Here is a 21,075-nt window from a genome sequence, read left to right as displayed (position 1 = left end):
TACAAGGAAAACAGTAACATGAAGACAGTTTGCCCATAGTATAGCATGGTCTAGTCTATTCTGACAGAAAATTCCATATTGATACATTGCTTCAGCAATAATAACAGCTGGATCTAACTAGTAAACTACCATTACAACAGCTTGGGCTGATTAGCCTATTAAACTACAGTAACTGATGTTTGTTGCTATTGTTACCACAGTAGCATCCAAGGTGTAGACTATAGTAGTCAGTGTTAAAAATGACTATGATGGGTATACAACTATAGTTTTACTATAGATTGTCGAATGGTCACATTCTATTATTAAACATTAAAACAATTTTCTAGGTCAACAGGGTTTCTTTCAAGACATTTTTTTCCTGGGGGGGGGGGGTGTTAGTTACAACAACAATGTGAATGTCAATGGGCATGGGACGAAGGTAAAATTTAGTTTGGCTACTTGAACTTGAGTTAGATTTAGAATCTAGATCTAGGATAGCTAGATCTATGACTAATGAAATGATGATCCTAGGTCCAAGAGCAAGAATATTTTTAATATTTTAATTTTTATTATTTAAGAATAAGCTGAAATAAACAGTGGACCTAACCCTTAAATTAAGGCCTCCAGCAAGAATCTAGATCTAGCCTGCTGTTAGTTTTTGTTATTATTAGTGGTCTTAACAGATTAGGCCTAACAGAAGTTTAGATCTAGAATCTAGAATCTATGATCTACGTGGTAGATCTATGCCTCAACTAGATCTAGATCTAGATCTCTACACAGCAGAGAAGCTAAATCTAGGCCTAACACACTACACAAGAAAAGCATCGCCACCTGTCGGTGTGAAAATTTAGGTAAAATGCCCGGATTGAAGAATTCTACTAGTTTTAAAAGAGCAAATTTAAAAATGAAATGCTACAAAGCACAACTTTTCTCCACTTGTACACTATTTATTATACTTTCTTCTTGTAATAGAAACAAGTTTCATGGTGTAATGTGTATGAGAACTTGATGAAAACACAATTTAATAATCCAGTTTGCCATTCAATAATCAAGGTCACAGCTGTGTAGTTTGTCTGCGCACGACCGAGGCGCAAATGGACGACATATTTTTAGGTCATTTAGACATGGACCAATCAGCGTCGCGATATGTAGGAGGTAGAGTTGTTGTTCCCTTCATGGTTTTCGTAGCTCAAACCTATCTTGATACAAATTTCATGTACGTTTTTATTCCATCGTTACGTATGTTTTTCACGTCGGTCATCGGAAATTGAAAGGCCAAGCTTTGATAAATCATGGTAAGTTAATGATTAGATTTTACAGTGTTCGTTACAATTATTGAAACAATCTTCGTCATTCAAGAGGTATCCAAACTTGTCTCGCTCATCTGTTCTCACACTCATCTGCTAAACTTCAAAAGTTGAGCTTAGCTTTTGAGGAAAAAGTAAGTAGAAATCTAGATTCTAGGTCTAGAGTCTAGATCTACACTAGTCTAGACTCTAGTTTGATAAGTTGAATCAATATGAATCAGAATAGTTAATTGACAATCACATGAAGCTACGTATTTCGAGATTAAGGTTATTGAACATAAAGAAAGAATGTTAGACAGACTGAGACAGTCACAGTGACTTTCTTAACTTGATAGAATTTTCGATCTGTGTCTCTAGATATCTAGATCTAGATTAGATCTAGATTTAGATTAGATCTCAATATCTAGAGTCTAGATCTAGTAGATCTAGAGTAATCTAGACTCTAGATCTAAATATCTAGATTAGGTCTAGCTCTCTAGATTAAGTTCTAGATCTAATTCCTCTAAAAATCTGTAGCTAGATGAGTAGATCTAGATTCTAGGTCTAGGTCTGACTAATAGTACTAATAGTCACTAATTCTAGATTATACTTGACTAGACTCTAGAGTGACTGTACTTGATTCTCTGTCATATCTATATGTATGTCTAGATCTAAATTTGAATCTAGATTTTTTTCTAGAATCTAAAATACTAAAATATTCTAAAATTCAACAAAGGCCTACAAAACAGATTTTTTTTTAGTTTGAGAAAATAGTCTGACTCATCAACTTGCAACACAGTGTAACAACTTCAAATAAAAATAATTCCATCATTATTTTTTGCACTAAATCTATTCTTTTAACTTCTATAAGAAATATTAGATGATTGAGGTTACTGACTCTGATAATAGACTCCTCCAAACGTAGGTGTGTTAGGTTGTTATAGTATTGTAATCTTGTCTAGTTTAATTGTTAGAAATTAGGCTTATGGATGGTAGGACTTGAGTTATGGTTAGCTAGTCATATGTGTATGTAGTTTAAGTAGTTAACTACCAGAAACCCTTTTTTATTAAGACTCTATTCTCGTACCATTTTTAGACACTGAGAACTCCACCAAACAATTAACATTTAGGTCTATACTATTATAACCTAGCTATAAAATAATAGGTCTGTAAATAGTAATATTCTGTACACCTAGATTGCTAGAATCATAATCTATTTGGTGAAATAGTGCAGCATTACAGTTTAAAGTTTAAGTGCAGTTCACTATTAGTTTCTTCAGGCCCTAGGCCATATCATTATAAAATTTGTATGATAAACATACGCAAGAAAATTTCCTCATACACTGTTAACATCATCACTCATCATCAAAAAATGTGTATGCTTGTCATAAATACATTGCTAGACAATAATTTTTTTTTATTAATTAGGCCTAACTAATTTTTTTTTACTTAGGCTCAGCCAGGTTTTGGACCACCTTCTTTACCTGTAGGGACAGAAGTTAGTGCCAAATACAGAGGTGCCTTTTGTGAAGCAAAAGTTAAAAATGTTGTAAGGGTTGTGAAATGCAAGGTAATGGGTTTGCTCTTAAATCTATAAGGATTATTTAATATTTTTTGGATAATTATTTTGTGTAACTATTGAGAAACTTATTCTCTATATATTATCTAGTAATTGCTGTTAAACTAACCTAATAATTCAATGTGAGGTAACCATATTTTCTTTTCGCAAATAGGTTATGGTAAAAGATTATCAGTCAAGTATATTTGTCAATGATGATGAAATTAAAGGAACAATTAAAGTGAGTATGCTTACATAATTTTTGTTGGAAATACAGGTTATTATTTATTAACAACAGTTAGTCATCATGTGTACACATACTAATTTTTCCAGCTTGGGGCAGTGGTTGAAGTAAAACATCCTGAAACAGGTCAACCAGTAGAGGCTACTATCAATAAACTTATAGACCATAGCACTTATACTGTTGGTAAGTCTATATTGTTTTTTTATGTTATAGCTTTAAATAATTAGACGTAAAACAATTTTTTTCTAAAAAATTGCACTAATTATAAGAATTAAATAATGTTTCTTTTTTTTTTTAAGTTTTTGATGATGGGGATGAAAGAACCTTGAGAAGAACTCAACTTTGTCTTAAAGGAGATAAACATTTCATTGAGAGTGAAGTAAGAATTTTTGTCACTTCAGTGACCTGCTTCTGATTGTTAGTTTTTTAATAATTGCAATTCCATAAATGGTCTGAGTAGCATGTTCAATATCATTAATATATGTCCAAATCGATTAAATTCGGTAGAAAGTAGAATTAAAACTATTTTTTTTTCTCATCTAAGACTTTGGATAACCTACCACTATCACACCCTGAGCACTTTGGTACTCCAGTTTTGCAAAACAAAAAATCAAAAAGGAAACACGAGTAAGTTGTCATTGAAATGTAATATTAAATAGCTATATATTCATTTCTCAAAAATACTAAGTTAAAATACTTTTTTAAAAATCAGTGGTGCTAGTGATGGGGAAGAAGAATCAGATGAAGAAGAGTCACCAAGACGTGCTACATATAGAGGCAGACACCAAGAATTAGTTGGTAAACTAATGCTGGTTGATCTCCCACATCGCAAGGGCTCGCTGATTCCTGCACTGGTTGTCTTACCAGATGCAAATAGCCTAAATGAAGTGAAAAACAGAGATCAAATTCTAGTTCGTTCTTTCAAAGATTCCAAATTGTAAGTAAAATTGTTCTTGTGATAATGTTTTTAAAGTAGAAAACCCTCTTATTAAGAAATAAACTAGATGCAAATAGCCTAAATGAGGTGAAAAACAGAGATCAAATTCTAGTTCGTTCTTTCAAAGATTCCAAATTGTAAGTAAAATTGTTCTTGTGATAATGTTTTTAAAGTAGAAAACCCTCTTATTAAGAAATAAACTATTTTTAATGATTTCAGCATGGTGGTTACACGTAAAGACCTTAAAGACTTTTCTAGGGTTGTTGCCATTAAAAATGAGGACAAAACAATGAGAACTGGTAAATATAAATTATTCTGTTGCAAATGTTGGAGCATTCTTAAATTAGAAGCAGTTAAACTAAAGGTAATTTTTTAAAATTTGCAGCTATTGAGAAAGCACTCCTGTATTTTGATACTAAAGAGTTGCCAGTAGGGTGGGATAAAGAGGAAATGCTTGGATCTGATTGTGATGATAATGAAGATGGTGAAGAAGAAAATGAATATGTAAGTACTAGTTACCTTGTCATAGTTTACATGCTGTACTCAATTTTCTTCATATTGGCTTTATTTTGGTACAAACTTGATGAGCTTGCTGTCAAAAAGGCATCATTTTAAAAAAAAAACTTTAATTAGTTAAACTAGTGTTTGGTTTTTTTTGTTTATTTATATAAATTGGAAGCAGATCCTGTCATGCATGAATTATCCTTATCCTCTCATTTACTCAAATTATTGCTTAAAATAATCTTATAGGCATCAGAGGATGAACCTTTTGAAGAAAAGGATAGATTTGTGGCACAATTGTACAAATTTATGGATGATAGAGGTACACCAATTAATAAGGGGCCTTGCATTGGTAATAAGGACTTGAACCTTTATAAACTATTTAAGATAGTTCAGAATCTTGGAGGCTATAATAAGGTAAGGCCCTTTATTTTAACTAAATAATCAATTTAAGTTAATTTAAGTGTCTCAATAGTAAAGATGTTTTTATTAAATTATGTAAGTGATAACAGCAAATCTTATCATTTTTAGGTTACTAAAGAGATGAAATGGTCAGTTGTCTACAGCAAAATGGGTTTGCCTTCTCTTCATCAGAATCCTGCTCATCAAATCAAAACAGCTTACAAAAAGTAATAAATAGTTGATGCATCAATTGTGTGTATTTTACAAAACTTAACATCGGTCTTGAATTATACTTATATTTTATTTATTCTATTAGGTATCTAGATGCTTATGAAACCTTTTATCGTAAACTGGGTAGTACAATGGGTACTTTAAGTCGACCAGGTCGTGCAAGGCAAAACTCCAGTAGAAGTATTTTGAACTTCCGTGGTAGAGAGAGAAGCCCACGATCTCCTAAACCACCAGAAAAGGTGTGTTTTTTATACTTGTTTTAGTTTTAACATTATCACATTGTATACTTAGCCTTATTATGTATTGTATGAAACTTGGTTTATACTGTTTATCTATTGTTAAAGGTTAAAGAAGATACTGAAAGTCCTAAGCGCAAAATAGAAGTTTCTCCTGACAAACCTGAAGAAGCTGATGCAGCTACTAACATGGGTGAGGATGGTGATGTAATGACCAGGAGAACTCCTCGTAGAGATGCTAGAACATTGACAGTTAAGGAAGAAAAAGATAAAAAAGAGGACGTGCAAAAAGGGAAAAAAGAAGACAAAAAAGATGAAGTTAATAAAGCCAAAAAAGAAGATAGTGTTGCCCCTAAAGGAAAGAAAGAAAGTGTTTCCTCTGCGACAAAGACTGATGTCGTTAAAGTTAAGGAAGAGTCAGTTAAAAAAGAAGATAGAAAATCTTCTAGAAAAAAAGAGGTGGATGAAAAGGAGGTAGAAAAAGATGAGAAAAAGACTGATAAAGGTAAACTAATGAAAGAAGAAGAGAAGAAAGAGATGAAAGTGGAGTCTCCAGTGCCTCAGGACAAAGAATCACCAAAAAAAAGGGTATGTTTATATTTTAATTTTAACTGTAGGTTGTGCATTTCTAAATATGTATATAATTGACAATTTTGTTGTTTGTTTTGTCTTGATACATACAGGAGATGAGTTTTTCTTTTTGAATATTAAGATTGTTCTATTCTTTCAGGTCACAAGGCGTAAGTTAATGGTCACAGATTTAAAAGAATCTGAATTAAAAGAAGAGGAAGATAAGAAAGAAGCTACAAAGAAACCACTCATAAAAGAAAACAAAGTCATTGAGAAACCAGGTGATAAAAAGGAAATCCCAAAAACTCTAGAAAGGCGAGACTTTAAGTCATTGGAAAAAAAAGATACTGGTGCTAAGTCAGTGGAGAAAAAAGATACAAAGTCTGGTGAAAAGAAACCCAAGTTAAATGATGATAAAAAACAGAAAAAAGAGAAAAGAAAGGATGAAAAAATGGATGATGCATTGGATATAAGGTAGGTGTTTTTCTCTTTCAGATATTCATTTTGTCACTTGTTTTAGTTCTAGTCCGTACAATTTCAGCAGCCTTTGTCACTTTGTGTTTAAGCTCCAACAATATGGTTTCACAAGCTGGGCAGAGTGATGAAGAGGATGAATCAGATGTTGAAAAGCCTGTTACAGATCCAAAATTGGATTTCCCTATAGGCTCACGGTTGAAAGTAAAGTATGGAAGAGGAAAAAACAAAAAGATTTACATTGCAAAGGTTAGTATTCCCAAAATTTAACCAAAATGTACTTTTTACAAGCTTTTATTTAACTCACTTCCTCGTCAGTCTGTCTGTCTAGACGGAAATGCAGGAGTGAAAATTCGGACAGTTCTACTTGACCGATACGATTCACAGTTGGCACGTGGGTCAAGACATGAAGACAATGCAATCTGAAACTAAATTTGACTTAATTGGATGCCTAATTAATTTTTTATGAATTAATAAAAATTTGGACCGAATTAGTAGGCATGTCTAGCCAACCACACCACACGCGTCATCACCTCAATAGCTGCGCCATCACGTAATGGCTGCGTTAAAAAACCATTGCGCGCCTACTGAACGTGATGTTCAGTAGGCGCGCAATGGTTTTTAGTCATGTAACTCTATTGTAAATAAAACATGTAAAGTACTGAAACAAAAAATTCATAAAAAACGTTTTAATAACAAGCTTTTATGTAATGATGCACTAAAAAGTAGAAAATAAATTATAGACTACTATTTAAATAACTATAAAGAAAAGCGTGGGTCACTTTAGTATCTATTGGATACCTTTACTAATGTTTAGGAAGACACCCACGCTTTTCTTTATAGTTATTTAAATAGTAGTCTATAATTTATTTTCTACTTTTTAGTGCATCATTACATAAAAGCTTGTTATTAAAACGTTTTTTATGAATTTTTTTTACATTTTTTCTTTGTGTTTTTGCTTATGAATTTTTTTAAAATTGGCACATTTAATTTTAAAGGTGGTTGATTTTGGCAAAGATGGATTACACAAGACATATTTGGTGCACTATGCAGGATGGAATACTAGGTATGATTATTCTTTTATGTGCAGTTGGTAAATATAAGATAATGGCTATCTCATCTAGATATTAACCTGTGAGTTAATCAGATGATAAAAACAATTGGAAATTGAAAAGCACCATATTTTTTCAACACAGGTACGATGAATGGATCCGTGCAGATCGCGTGGTCTCAATTTTGGATAAACCCTCAGATGGGGAAAATAAAGTTAAAACACCTCCATCTAGGCCTCCAGTGAGTTGATTATTTGTTGTGGTGCAGACCTTTTTTTAAAATCTAGTGGAATTTATTGCAACAACACTTCCATTTAAATATGAGTATATTGTATCAAATGTATATGAGCCTGCTTGTCTAATTACTAACTATGCTAGAAGTTTTTTCTGAAGTTCTGTCTTGTTCAGACAGTTAAAAGAATACCATCTTTATTTCAGTTTTCTGCTACAATGAAAAAGATTGGAAATGGAACCAAACCTACAGGCTTGAAAAAAAGTGGCCAGATATTCAGAACTCCAAAAATGATTCGTGCAAAAACTAGAGCAACACGCTCATCCAGTTCTGATACCTCTGTTGTCAGTAAAGGTTCTGGTAAGTCTGTTTTTCTCAGCTGCTTTTGTCTATTTTTCTGTTATTTACAAACTTCACTTTCTACTGAAAAAAGGCTTACCTTTTTATTTTACTTTTCACTGTCTATAGACAAAAGGCTGACCAGGCGGCGTTCTATATTAGCAGATTCAACTGGTTCTAAATCTCCTGGTATGTAGGAATTAGGATGCCATAAAAACCCATTTTAAGGCATACAAGTAGAAAATTGCAGATGTACTCACACAACTAAATTATGTGATATGCATTGTTAATATTTTTCAGATAGTCACATGAGTAGTGATGCAGAGGATAACACGGGCTCAGAAAGAGCAGATGATGAGGATGAAAATACAAAGTCTGACAAAGAGGAGGAGGATGATATTTTAAATGTGGAGGAAGATGAAGAGGCAGAGAGAGAGAAATGTGATCTTGACACAAGTCTAGAAGAAGGAGAAATTCCCGTGAAGACCATTGTAGCTCCTGAAACAGGATCAGAAAGAATTGAAAATGAAGAGTCTGAGGTTAAAATTAAACAAAAAGATCAGTGTGATGTGGATCAGCCTGGAGAAGATGTCTCTCATTTGGCTGAAAATACATCAGAAGGAAAGAAGGATTCTAAAGAGAAACTAGAACATGCTAAGGAAACTCCTGCAAAGACTGTAACCGAAGTTGTCAAAAAATTTGTTTCAGAAGTTAAACATGAAAGAGCATCTGTGGTGGTATCTGAGGTTAATAATGCTGTTGATGAGATTAGATCTGCTGTTTACCAAGGTGAGTTAGAGCCTGAAGAAAAGACAGATGTCAAACCGGAACCTAATAGTGTGGATACACCTACTCCATCATCTGATTCTACACCTGAAATATCAGAAAAACCAGAAGAGCTGGATAAAGAAAAATGTCTAAATGAAATAACAAACCTGAAGTCCCCAGGGCCTAGCATAGTGGAGCTGTGTGCTTCACCTGCTGATGAAGAGCAAGCACTTAAAAGTAAGACTGAACCTCCTGTAGAACAGGACAATAAGGAGTGTGAGAAACCCAAGGCAGGCAGGGGAAGAAAAAAGGAAATCCCATCTAAAGAAGTAAAACGACCATTTAAAACACTTGACATGAGTGGAACAAACTTAGCTGGAGATGCTCCTAGCCTAGCTCCAGTGAGTTTAGAACCTGTACCGGCTGCATGTGGAGCTACCACTGGCAAGACAGAGCCTTCACCATATGATTTTGATGTAGAAGTAGAAACATCATGGCAGCGAGAAATCACTAAGAAGTGGGAACCCAGTCAAAAAGGAGCTCCTAATGTTAAGGATCCAAAAGATTCATTGTCAGCTGCTGATGAAGGAGAGGAAAAAGACAAGAAGAAAGTAAAGAAAAAAACTAAAAGGAAATCTCAGAGTTCTGAACAAGTGGTAGATAAAGAGGGGGAAGAACCAGTGACAACTACTCCTTTAGCTCCTAGTGTTAAAGATGAGGCCCAACCATCACCAGTTTCTGTTGATGTTGCAATTGATAAAGTAGCTCCTAAAAAGAAAGGTAGAAAGAAGAAAGAGCTTGTTACAGAAACTAAGAAAGAAGTGATTGAGCAATATGAGAGCACTGTAAATAGTGTTGTTGAAGCTGTCAAACATTCACTGCAGGAAACAGAGTCTGACCATGAACAAAGGCCTATGGTGAAAAGACGAAGAATGAAGCGTGCTTCAGAGAGTGATAAAAAAGACACTTCTGTTCGTCAGTTAAAAGTAGGAAGAAAAATTGCAGGCAGAGATTTGTTGGAAGGGTTTTTACAAGTGAATTCTGAAGATGATAAAAAAGATTGCCCTTCGAATTCTCACAATGAAGCTTTATCTCAGTCTTTACCTATTCTTGATTCTGCTTGTGGCTCCTCGTTGGTGGAAGATAATGAAAACAGCTTACCACAAAAAGAAAGGCGAAAAGAAGCAAGTTTTTCAGAAAGTCAAGGATTTGAACCTCAGCCAGAACAGCCTGATGCGAATGCTCCATTTGACAACACACCACCCACCACCCCTGAGCATGATGAAGAAGCTCATGGTGCAATCCACCATCAACCAAATGTATATAATAATGACGATCTGGCATTAAAATCAGATATTAAAGACTCTGCTAAAGCAGTTTGTCCCTCTTCTTCTGCATCATCTATATCATTGCCAATTCCTATAAGCAACCATGTGACAGCAAAATCTGCCAGTGAATCTCCATCTGATAATGATGTGACAAGTACAACCTCCACGGACAACTTTGACACAACTCCCACTGCCCAACAGTCAGAAAGTAGTGGAACAGATCAAGATGTTCCATCTAACAAAAAAAGAAAGACTGCTGAAGATATATTGAATGGTATTTTGGGACCAAAGAAAAAGAAAAGGATACATGGAACTAGAAGTAGAACAGCACAAAAATCCCCAAAATGTAAGCTCAGTTTTTGTCACATTTGTGTATTACTTAATAGTAGTTGAAAACAAACACTATAAGCTATACTAGACTTTAATTTCTTTTTTCCAAATAGATCTTGGCAACTCAGATTCTCAGAACTCAGCTTCAAATACTCCCAACCACTGCCCAGAGTCTCCACCTACTAAATTTCCAGATTTGTCCAAATCTCCAAGACCTTCAAAGTATAATTTTAGTGCTGGTAAGCAAATATTAATTCACTGGATATGTTATTTTATATTGTGTAAGGCCAAAATAATATTTTTAAATTTTTTTTTTTTAAAGATTTAGGTGAATATTTAGAAGGAGAGGCAAGATGCAATTTTCTTATCAGTAAAATGAAGGAAATCAAGTCAATTTATATGAATCTTAAGTCAGAAGTGGCTAGCATTGACAGAAGAAGAAAAAGAGCCAGAAGAAAAGAAAGAGAGTGTAAGTGAATTTTCTTTCAAAATGGCAGCTTTGATGTTAAAGCTAAGTATTAATTAATATATTTGGATATACCAGTCATTAAACTTCAACTCGACTAATCAGCTTATGTTTCTATTTTGTTCAGCTTCCCAAGTGTCACCAAATGACAGAGACACATCAACATAGTACTGACTTCTTTGTACAGCTTTTAATCGCATATTTATATTGCTGCCATTTTTATACAAGTTTGTTAGATTTTATCTAAAGCTTGTTATTTAATGAGCCATGAAGGTAATATATTGTGTACATTTATAAATATTGTCAAAATGTAAAGCAAAAATAAAGCAAATAATAAACAGAGATAAAAGATCAGTTTACCTTTGATAATTTATCTCTGTCTTATGTTGCCTTATTCTATATTTATACAACAATCGTTGTTTTAAAGCAAAAGCTTATCCCACTGGAAGTTCATAAATTGTATTAATAAAGGGTTATTTTTGGTACATAATTCTACCCATTTGTAAATTTACTTTACACATGCCTTCATTTTAGAAGGTATGGTAGAATTTTGTTCCTGGTCCTGTCACATACTTTAAAAATTGTATTTATTTATTTGTTAATAAGATAATGTTAATAGTTTATTGTATGAATATAACTTCTCTTTGATTACATCATGTAGTTCATGTCTTAGTTTTTAGATTTGTTTCTTTCAGTACTTAAATCTAAATTATGCCTGTTAAACTTCATTCCTTCAAACCAGCAATTCTCATTGAATTTTTTTTTAGACCTGACGCCACAATTGTACTACTGTAAAATTCTTCTTTAAATTACTTTTTAGCTAACTTGTTGGACCTGTGAATGTACATTTTAACTTACACATTTTAAATGGAATGGTAAAGCTGCAATCTAGACAATGTTATGATGATTCTTTCAGCTTGCTGAGTTGGATCAAGTGCTTCATATGCAATATGAATATTTGACTATTCTCTGATGCCATTAATTCATATTATTGCTCAAAATCGTTTCCAGTTGTCGTATATTCCTTTATTCGTTCAAGTCTCTATCCTTGAATAAAATCTTTTAAAGTTCTAAGCATTGATTATGTAAATACCTAATTAGATTTTGGGGGAGTAAAATGATTTTTATTAGACACCACCTGTCTTCTGGCCACTTGTTGATGACTGTTAATGTAATAGAATCTACTATATTTCAGCTTGCTGAAGGCATTTTGTTTATGTACTACTTGGTAAACCATCTTATTTAATGGATTCAATCTCTAATTTTCATTTTGTTCATTTTTTTCTTGGTTCAAATGGGTTATTGGCCTTATTCATTTTGGTGCCAATTTTTACTTTTATAAAAATGGTGCAATATGTTTCAAAAACAATCTGACTTTAAAATAAAATGGTTTACAGTACATAAAGGTAACAGTTAAAAATGTAATTTCTATTTTTGTAAAGGAATAATGTATGTTCATTTTGGTAATGACCTGTGCCAACATGTGTTGACTTCCACCCTCTATCCTAGTTGGAGGGTCAAAGTGCAATTCTCAATTCTTTCATGTTTGGTTGGAGCCAATGAAGTTTGCGCTTTAAATTAGATTTTTAGTATCAGTCCCTCATATCAAAGTGCACCAACTATTGGTGAACATAGTAGTAGGCTTGTCTGAACATATGGGATTGTGATGTTTACAAACAACTGGTTGGGTTTGAAGTGATATATATGTGATGTCTACGTCAGATATTCTTATTAGGAGAAAGTAATACATGCTATTCATTCCGATTGTCCTATTTATGTACAGAAATAAAATGATTTGCATTTTTATTTCATTGTTATGTTTTTCTTTCCATTTTATCGAATGAAGTATTGTAAACATTTTATGTTTGTTTGTTTAATAAGTTAAGTAGTTATATTTGTTAATTCTCTTAATGTGGATAATAAAAAGACTGAAATAATTGTGCAGTTTAAATATCTGTCACTGTCAGTTGTATCAGGCTAATCAACATTATATCATTCATTTTGTTTTACATTCATTGCGACTTTTTTCATTGTAAGTGCAAGATTATATCAAATGTTTGTTACTGTCCATCAAATCAAAAACCTACTTTGAGCAGTTACTTGAGTGTTAAAGCTGAACATTTTTTAAGAAAGAAAAACACCACTTTGTTCGATAAAAACTAAGGTGAATAGATGAATGGTCAGTGTTGATTGATTGTAACTACAATGGAATAAAGTGCCATCATAAACTTCAAATATTACAATCACAACTAATTATTTACTACAGCCTCCAGTTGTGGTCTGGTCTACAAATAGTTGGTCAGATTGTTTGGTGATATTATAATTTATGTATTATTTTTAAAGTTAACAAGGTATTTTACCTTTAGCATGTTTTCAGTTGCATAGTTTTCTCTCCTTACCGCAACCTGTTTTCAGTTTCGTGACTATCAAAAAAGAGCCTACTACGGGAATTCTTCTGTTACTTTATTAAACTTAAGGGAAAGAGGTTACCGATAGGCTTACACCGAAAGTGAGACCGGGATCTTATTATTGTATTTAGGTCTAGTTATTTTTAACCTAGGATTTCCGTCCTTATTTTATTACGTCATCAAATGCTGTCCAATCAAACGTTCTAAAAAACAGGATAAAAACGTGGATCACAGTTCAACAATAACAGTGTTGGTAAGACTTAGCCAAGTAGTATATAAAGTCAACGGAGAATTATTTATTTATTCTACTGGAATACAGCTTATTTTTTAATAAATTGTTCGGAGCAAACATTAAGATGTTATTCCTTATTTCATTTTCTGTAAGTACAAAAGCGTATTTTTTAATAATACATATTTGGCTTTGTTTTATGCGTTATCTTATATATCATACTTATAGCCAACCATTGATAAATAATTATGATAAAGCCTATATCTACAGTTGATTTTCAGCACATTTGCTCTAAGACTAAAATTGACTTTAAAAAAACGTTTCCAACAAACTTCGTAATTTGTTGAAAAAAAAAAGAATTAAACTAAATATAAACAAAAGGTTTTTAAAAGTATGAATAAATCAGACATAATTTTTAAAACGTGATATTGTGTTGAATTTAGACCTACTGGATAGAAATTGTATGTATATCAATCTATATGTTTTAATTATCTTGTTAAGACACTTAATGATTAATTAGTAAAACTTTTAGTTGGCTGCCGTATTTTTTCCCCAATTACTTTTAATGTAGAACGTGTAGCCTATTCATAAATAACTGGGGAAATGTGCATTTCACTGTAAACATGTTTACCGTTTTCAAATATGTTAGACCTATTCATCTTTTTCAAAAAATAAACAAACGCTGGTCGGGTAAAGTTTGTGCAAGCACAAATACCAAAATAAACGCTATTAATTTGGTTGTCCCCGCTCTCCCCCCCCCCCCCCCCCCCCCTTCTCGTTACCTTGAAGTTGTTGGCAATTGTTGGGCTGTCCCATAAAAAATGACGGCGGTCGTAGTTGCTATTATTAGCAACATCCGCGATAGCTAGGGATTGGTTAATTAGTTGACAGTATAAAAAAAACAAAAGGAAGTAAACAAGAAGGGATGTAGAAGTGGGTGGTTCTGACCTTTCTACCCCCCCCCCCCCCCAATCTCTACACTGTCTATTATAACCTTGGAAATAAGAAGTAATAAATCCTTATCTTAATAAAGTTGAAACATTTGTGCCTGGAACCTTTGATACTTAAAGACATACTTAAAACATATATGCTTGGAGCTTTACTTTAATACTTACATGACATGTTTAAAACATATATGCTTGGAGCTTTACTTTAATACTTACATGACATGTTTTAAACTGACCATTTCTTGTTCTCAGCTCTGCCTTCTCCTGCAACAAAGCCACGTGACCTGTAGTGTTGACACGCAGGCCACTGATGTTTCAACTTCTGGAAACCAAACCAACAATTCATCGTCGTCAGCACAGCAGGAGATCGAAGAATTTATTTCTTACTTAAACAAACTCAGTTCCGACGTAGGTAGCACGGAGACAGTCAACTTGTCAACTACAAATCCTAGCACGGTGACCAGTCAAGATACGACTACGCTCCAAGGGCTAATGGATGCCATTAAAAAACTCAACAGTTCAGCCACGGGCGTTACCGCTAGCTCGGGAGTTCAAGAAACAATATACAATACACGAACCGACCCAGCAACCGAACAAAAAGCGAGCGCATTGTCTGCTTTTTACACCGAATCTGAACAAGAAACAGAACGTCTGCCCACCCCGGACCCTGCCACGATGCAGGATTTGATGCATTTTATAGAGAAACTAAACCAGCTTAGTGAAAACAGCGTGGCATCGATTCCACAACCTACCCCCGCCCCCGACAACTCGATCCAACAAGACATGGAAACCTTCATGAACAAACTAGACGCCCTGAGCCATGCATCCCATTTAGCTTCAGGCTCAGAGAGAACTAGGGCTCCACAGCAAGCAACCGACACAGAAACCACGACCATATCTCAGTTACCACTGGCGAACGCCACTTCATCCCAGCTGTCTTCAGATGAAGCGAAGCCAACAGACTCTCAAGTTAAACTGTACTGGGCTGGCTTGGATCTGCAAATGCTCTTATTTATCAGCATCACTTCTGCTTTTCTTTTACTCATCATTATCGTCGTCGTCATTCTTGCATGCATGAGGTGCCAAAAGAAGAAAAAAGATTTGAGTTTAAACAAGGAGTTTAACCGATGGGACCCTCAGCTGTTGCGTCCCAGTCAGCCTTCAATAGATGCCTTCATCTTTGGCTCGCCAATACCTACAGTCGCCGAGATGATCAAATTTTGAACACGGCAGTCGTTTCTATAAATAGTTTCGGCCCTACTGTTATGTCATGGTTGTGAACAATTTTTGTGCCAAGTCTTTGAAGCGTCTTTAGTTACGAAGCCAGATTATCAAATTCAATGTTACCAAAATAACACATCAATGTTACCAAAATAACACATCATTGCGCGGCTTTAGTGCGAACTGTTACTATGGTGCTATGTATATTTGTAATTTTATTTCAGGAGAAAAAAAAACAGTCCCAGTCTTCCACTGAAAAGTGCTCTTTATATTTGATATTTTATACACCATATTTTTTAATTCGTTGTGCCTTTAAACTTATGTAGTGCCTTGTTGATATTGACTTAACTTTATAGAATTTAATATACTCAGCTGACGGGTGTTTGTCTTCAGCCAGTCTTCCGTGGAAACATTGTGTGTGATATCCAGCTTTTCCTGGTAGGCCAGTGTATGCGGGTATTTCAGCTATCATATCGGTGCTACTGTAGTAGTTAGTCGAGGTGCATTCACGATAGGTTTTATAAACACATCGCTCCATGTTTTTAATTGATTTAATTGTCATTATTTAACAGTCGCAAGCCAGTAATTATATGAGGTTTTTATTAAGAAAAAAGAAGGCATCATTCATGTTAAGGTCGAATTAAATAACTTCAACACCGATAGGGTATGTTGTATTTTTGTCCTTTTATTCTCATGTACTGTAATACACTTCTCAGTCGTCAACAACCTTCAAACCCGCCTCCCCACATAAAAAGTCCCCTCACAATCATCCACACACCTTTATACCCGGACCTTAGGATAACAATAAACACATGGGGTTAACTCACACCCACACTATCCCCTGTTCTAGACTAAGCTATTTTAATCTAACTTACAAATGACCCGTAACAATTCGTATATGGTTGTGTCTTGTATACTACAAAGATTAGGCATCATTCTGCATGACTGTGTTGTTAATGCCTGACACACTTATTGTTTCACTTCATAAATGTTTATTTATTATGTTTTTTAGCTGACTATTTGTCTTATATGGACTACATTTCTGCATTACTTTCTTTTAGAAAGACATTCGTTGTCTTTTTTTTACTTTCTCGTATATACGAAGTATAGAGAAAGTCTTGTAATCGTGCAAAAAAAAAAAATCGAGATTTTTACAAATCTCGACGTTTTACACCTCACTGATACGGAAAAACATAATTTTGCAATCTTGTCCGTATGTCTGTGTGTCTGTGTGTGTGTGTGTGTGTGTGTGTGTGTGTGTGTGTCCGTGTGTAAACACGATAACTTGAGTACCGTTACAGCTAGGTTGATGAAATTTCATATATAAGTATTTTATCAAAATCGTAGATCCGTATCAACTTTTGAGCGATTTCCGATAACCGGAAGTGGTATTTTTCCTACTTTGAATTTTTGAAAAGCCTATAACTTGAGTACTATTTCAGATAGATAAATGAAATTTCACATGTAAGTAAAAGATCTAATTCTCTACATTCTGTCAAATTTTGAGTAATTTCCGTTGACCAGAAGTAGTAATTTACGCTACTTCCGATTTCTCAAAAAACTAATGTAAATTTTTAAAGTACTAATAATATTGCGCACTATAATACACATTTTTTTTTATACCGCGTTCACTTGGTGTGCAATTAATTTGTCTACGAGATTTAATTCTATTTTTAAAACTTTAAGTATTTAAAATGGATTAAAAATCATGCCTTTAGCCCGAGTTCCCATCCCCTGTTATTTTATATAAGAATATTCGAGAAAGTTTAGGGGAGATCACTCCCGGTTTATTTTATGAGTCGTTCAGTATTAATAAAAAATGTAACTTTGTAATTAAAAATACTTATAAGTTAGTTCCAGCATGAATGTCGCATGTTATTTGATGGATTGTAGCGATGTGTGTTAGTGACTGGGAACATGGTCGATAGTCTCCTCATTTTTCAGACTGTGACAAATGTTTCAAACAAAAGAGATGTGGTGTTTTTGTACAAGTGTGGATTAGTTCACAAAGGTGGACAATGTATTGTCGAGTTTTTTTTATTGTAACCAGATAACACGAATTATGTAATTTTATTAATATTGTGTTAAAGATTATATTAATACCCTTTTCAATGATATTTGTCAGTAATAATTAATATAAAGCATATTTTGTCAATGATTATTATAAAATTAACACCAGTTGGCCCGATATCCTTTTTAAAAGGTTCAATTTTAAAAGATTTAAACTTTGAGCCCGAACGTCCAGGCTCAGTTTAAAAATAAATTCAAGATATCGCTGCAAAATACGTTCCAACCCCTTTTAATTGTTAACACAGTCGGAAGGAGAATGGCAATTTTAGTTGAGTTAGCTCCAAAAAAAAAATCCTCAGCCTAAGATGAAGTAGATGTTTCGTTTAAAATAATAATAATTTTTTAAGCATTATCTTTGGTACGGTAATTAAAAAATAAATTCAACTTAAGTAACATGTTTGATTCATTTGATTATCTTTGAATTTTTTGTGTTTTTGTATTTGGATAAACATTCGTGTTTTGATATATGTGTTGCTTATATAAAGCAAATAAGTTAATAATTGATATGGGTACATGAAACTGACCTGACACTAGATAAGAATCGCAAATACAGAAAGTTGAAATAAAAGAATACGGTAATCGTGCTAATTGTTCACCATTGTTCACTAAGGGATGGGCCATTGTTTCACGCTATGAGACAAACAATCGAGAGGTTGACACCGTGTGACGTCAGCTGGTGAGTAAAGATCCTGGACCAGATATAAACTGTGTTTGATGCTAACCAGTGGCGTTGCGAGGTCGGGTGTCACCCGGTGCGGCAATTTTCGATTTGCACCCCCCCCCCTCAAACTTTCGATTTGCATCCCCCCCCCCAATTTTTCTCTATATATTTAGCTATTTTTTGCCTTGGTGTCACCCCCCCCTAAATGGTGTCACCCAGTGCGGTCCGCACCCCCCCCCCTCGCTACGCCTCTCATGCTAACAAACTACTAAGCTATCCACCTAGGCCAGTGGTTCCTAAATTTGTTGGTGGTACTGAACCCCACCAGTTTCATATGCGTATTCACGAAACCCTTCTATAGTTCTTACGTCCGCACTGACAAAAAAGATCACAAAACATATGAGTCTTATGTGTTTCTTGGCCTCCGTCGAACCCATAAGATGGACTCCCCCAACCCCTGGGGTTCGATCGAACCCAGGTTAAGAACCACTTACTTAGACACGTCATGTGGATAGCCTACTACTAGCAGTCCACGTATTCGCTTGAATTCGGTATTCATTTAACCAAGGGCATTCGATGAGCAGGTATGTAATGCAAATGTTACCCACAGAAAACAAAGGTATTTGCTACACATCGACATGAATGTTATAAAAAGCAAAACCAGTGTTTCTTTCTGGCATCTATCCGACCTGGGACGGGGGGGGGGGGGGGGTGCCTCGGAGCAAGTCCACCCATCCCCAAATAGAAATATATAGGCCTCCAATGTTTATAGAAAATCTATGACTGGCCTATTTAACCAGTCTCCGCCCGTCATAAGTTTCAGGTAACCCCTCACTATCAAGTAAATGACAATACCGATGGCCAAATTTAAACAGGAAACTAATTATTCGAAAAAAATCATCAGCGGATATGTGTGGGTCTCATACTTAACATATCAATTTCCATTATATTGCTGTTCACCTTTCATTGTATGTTGCGGCTCTTTATTTTATTGTAATTAAAACGTGTTTGCAAACGTTCTTCCGTTAATCTGCTTGAATAATTTCTTCAACATACCGACTAAAAGTCAGCAGTAAATGATTGAATATTAACTGACGTAAGACTCGTTCAAACATTTTTCTGTAATTCACCAAGAGGAGATTATATCTGACATGATGATAGCCAATGAATGTCGATTGTCATTTTGAAACATTGATACGCAGTAGTCGCCCCTACTTACGTCTTGAATCACCAGATGCCGCAGGTAACATTAGAGCAGTTTGGCTACATCTTAGTGACATCTTAATCTTGATAAAGCTGGCCTGTCAGCATACAGAACCTCGGGGCGGATGACGTTCGGACTCAAAATCAACTATTTTCTATCTAACCACGTACGTTTAAAGATGAACGATAAAAACAAGGATATTAATGATGTAGTTACGTAAACAAGACAGGTAGGAGTGGGCATGCATGAATTAACTCTCAAACTTAATGCGTGCTGTCAACTGGGAATAATGTGTGCCATTTTCTACCAATAATGTTTGTAGTAAACCTACTTATAGAAGATTTACAATAAATTAGAAAGAAAACAACGAAAACAAACATCGTAATAGAATTGTTATGACTTTTATGAAGTTAACCCAACACTTCGTTTTATTTCATAATTTCATTACAATGTTATATAATTTTTTTATCCCTGCTTTAAAAAATATTATAACTTTGTTAGGGGTAAATGACAATTAGGCTAAAGTGAAGATCAATCAAAAGCAAATTAGATTATTAAAAAGCTACAGAATTTCTTGAAAGTTACCAGCTTGATAAGCCACTACTCTCTCCTTAATTATAATTTAAGAAGCCCCGTTTTTCTATGTTGAAACTTTAGTCAACATGGCGGCATGGTCGTGTAAAGCGCTCGTCGGATAGTCTAATCCAAAAGTACCGAGTTCAGATCTCGATCCGGATTTGAGTCTGTAGACTACTCTAATGGGTACCTGACTCACGTTTAAGAAAAATAAAGACGGCTGGGCATAGTGATATGATACTTCATAAGATAGGAATTTTTTACTTAATGTTATAAATTAATTCATACCACTTTTAAACTTATTAAAGGCTTCGCCCAGAGTTTCTTCCAGGCATCTCTTCGGGGGGGGGGGGGGGGGGGCTTTGCCCCCCCCCCCCCCCCGAAAATTTGTTACCGCCTCCCCCCCCCCCCGAACGAAATGAAATTTATATAATTTATATAGAAAATATATGCTTTTAACAGTGTCCGCCCCCCCCCCCCCGAAGAAAGTCTACCGCCCCCCCCCCCCCCCGGTTAAAAAAGTCTGGAAGAAACACTGGCTTCGCCAACACTATAGCTATAAGTCTGGAATGTGCTCAAATAAAGTTATCAGAAAGACTCTTCTGGAGGTTTTAGCAAATAGGCATGTGACAACAGGTTTCTACGTTTTTAAATAAATTAATAGTATCCCTGATTTCCAAAGACTGGAGGTACAAATTGGTGTCCAAGAGCAGCTAACTCGGCCTCTGCTAGACCAAGGCACTCTTGCAGATAAAAGTTTTCATACTCGAGCTCTAGAGCTCTTTTATAAAAGTTTTTCTCCTTTTCTTTTTTCGATTCTCGTGAC

At 34.6% G+C, this 21,075-nt stretch overlaps 2 protein-coding genes and 1 long non-coding RNA gene across 4 annotated transcripts; 2 read left to right on the top strand and 1 right to left on the bottom strand.

Annotated features, from left to right (window-relative positions):
* Nucleotides 1-847: 847 nt before the first annotated feature.
* On the top strand, nt 848-12,732 carry LOC131944450 (AT-rich interactive domain-containing protein 4B). Of its 2 annotated transcripts, XM_059305065.1 has the most exons (23): nt 848-1,274; nt 2,719-2,835; nt 2,999-3,064; nt 3,157-3,250; nt 3,367-3,446; nt 3,612-3,694; nt 3,780-4,004; nt 4,224-4,303; nt 4,390-4,508; nt 4,755-4,922; nt 5,037-5,134; nt 5,224-5,377; nt 5,483-5,962; nt 6,105-6,418; nt 6,511-6,667; nt 7,417-7,484; nt 7,615-7,711; nt 7,909-8,062; nt 8,171-8,230; nt 8,342-10,483; nt 10,581-10,706; nt 10,790-10,936; nt 11,061-12,732. In XM_059305065.1, the coding sequence occupies exons 1-23, from the start codon at nt 1,272-1,274 to the stop codon at nt 11,099-11,101; spliced, it is 5,073 nt and encodes a 1,690-aa protein (XP_059161048.1). In that variant the 5' UTR covers nt 848-1,271; the 3' UTR covers nt 11,102-12,732. The 2 variants fall into 2 exon arrangements, with proteins under 2 accessions (XP_059161048.1, XP_059161049.1); XM_059305066.1 differs by lacking the exon at nt 8,171-8,230.
* LOC131944452 (uncharacterized) lies at nt 3,821-13,389 on the bottom strand. The gene is made up of 4 exons (XR_009387025.1): nt 13,294-13,389; nt 8,977-9,019; nt 4,524-4,596; nt 3,821-3,945 (listed from the first exon to the last, which is right to left on the bottom strand). It is a non-coding gene; the product is annotated as an uncharacterized LOC131944452 (long non-coding RNA).
* Nucleotides 13,390-13,590: 201 nt separating this feature from the next.
* LOC131944507 (uncharacterized) lies at nt 13,591-17,089 on the top strand. The gene is made up of 2 exons (XM_059305176.1): nt 13,591-13,721; nt 14,770-17,089. The coding sequence occupies exons 1-2, from the start codon at nt 13,698-13,700 to the stop codon at nt 15,739-15,741; spliced, it is 996 nt and encodes a 331-aa protein (XP_059161159.1). The 5' UTR covers nt 13,591-13,697; the 3' UTR covers nt 15,742-17,089.
* The last annotated feature ends 3,986 nt before the right edge of the window (nt 17,090-21,075 follow it).

Source organism: Physella acuta, unplaced genomic scaffold (genome assembly GCF_028476545.2).
Source record: "Physella acuta isolate Inbredline_101_S28 unplaced genomic scaffold, ASM2847654v3 ptg000494l, whole genome shotgun sequence".
NCBI classification, from domain to species: Eukaryota; Metazoa; Mollusca; class Gastropoda; family Physidae; genus Physella; species Physella acuta.
This window is presented reverse-complemented; position numbering and strand designations above follow the sequence as displayed.